The sequence below is a fragment of the Penaeus monodon genome, chromosome 30 (assembly GCF_015228065.2).
Source record: "Penaeus monodon isolate SGIC_2016 chromosome 30, NSTDA_Pmon_1, whole genome shotgun sequence".
NCBI lineage: Eukaryota > Metazoa > Arthropoda > Malacostraca > Decapoda > Penaeidae > Penaeus > Penaeus monodon.
The window spans coordinates 20804234-20805489 of NC_051415.1; the positions used below are offsets into that span (position 1 = coordinate 20804234).

Consider the following 1256-nt stretch of genomic DNA (forward strand, 5'->3'; position numbering starts at 1 on the left):
TGCTGCTCGAACGCCTTTCCTATAACAAAGGGTCCTCTCCCCGTTCTGTAAATCCTTAGTTTACGTGTAATCAGACGAGGACAGGACATGTGTTTGTGTGTGTGTGAAATATTTGGGAGATTATTTTACCATAAGTATCAGACTAGCCACATCATGTATTTACAATTATACCAATTGCTAATGTCATTATCATCATGTCCTTGGTATATTGTATACGACAGTACTGTATCATAACCTATAGGTCAGTTTCATTCCATATTCACTGTGATTCAGTCGTTTTCAATATGTCACCCATAAATAGGTCACACCTACGCGTGCAGTTCGTAAGAAATATTACGTAGGTATTGTTAAAAATTACATGAAAATCGGCATGAAGCTGGAGAACGTTTTATGGACGCTGTTGCCAATCGTGCGATCCTAGAACTTCAACTTCAGAAATAATGCGCAAACTTGAAGAAGCGCAAGTCAACTTGGTGGAAGTGAAGCTATATCGAAGAAAATTACTAGTGCTAAAAAGGATGCTCATAATGCTTACCTACTATCCATAGCTTTACCTCGCTTCAGGAAATATATCTAGGCAAAATCGTAGAACTGACAAATTTATTCTGAAACCGGTGGGACATTTACTCCGTTACAGAAAATCAGAAAAACATCACGTTATGCATTTAGGGCCTACATAGGCGGTTCACAGGAAAACGGTGTTCTCAACTACGCAACAACATCAGAATATCATGATTTTGATAGCAACAACAGTTATAACTCACACATGACTGCTCAGTAGAGAATGTGCAATGAAGCGTCCGGTACATAACTAATTCCGATCATACACTGATAAAAAAAATCAGTAGTTTTGATTCCAGCTTTTCTTCAGAAAATTACTGTTTTCCAAATGAATTAATTATTGTGGGATTGAGGGATTGAAACCATTTTTATTATTGTCTGTATATATTTGCGTATTTGTATATATATTTCATCAAGATAATTATATACACATGATATGCTAAATTGTTACTCATACATGTGTGAATATGTGCATGTGTTTGTGTTGATGTACTTCTACACATATATAGATGAATTGAATCTATTGCGACAGAAACTTCTATAAAAGTGTTAGAATATTAAATAATCTATTTATAACCTTTTCGTTTTTTTCTGAACCTTTCGAAATGTTGTAAAGATAACAAGATAGGAAAGAAAATTACTACAAACCAAAAATGTAGTGCCAGTATTCACTACAAAAATAATGATCAAAATGG

General features: G+C 34.6%; 1 protein-coding gene across 1 annotated transcript in view; it reads left to right on the forward strand.

Moving 5' to 3' along the window:
• LOC119592379 overlaps positions 1-781 on the forward strand; it is a 1278-nt gene extending 497 nt beyond the window's left edge. Inside the window, exons 3-4 of the mRNA XM_037941201.1 lie at positions 242-323; positions 638-781. Coding sequence (XP_037797129.1) covers positions 242-323; positions 638-781 — 226 coding nt within the window. The remainder of the gene's footprint in view (positions 1-241; positions 324-637) is intronic.
• Positions 782-1256: the final 475 nt, after the last annotated feature.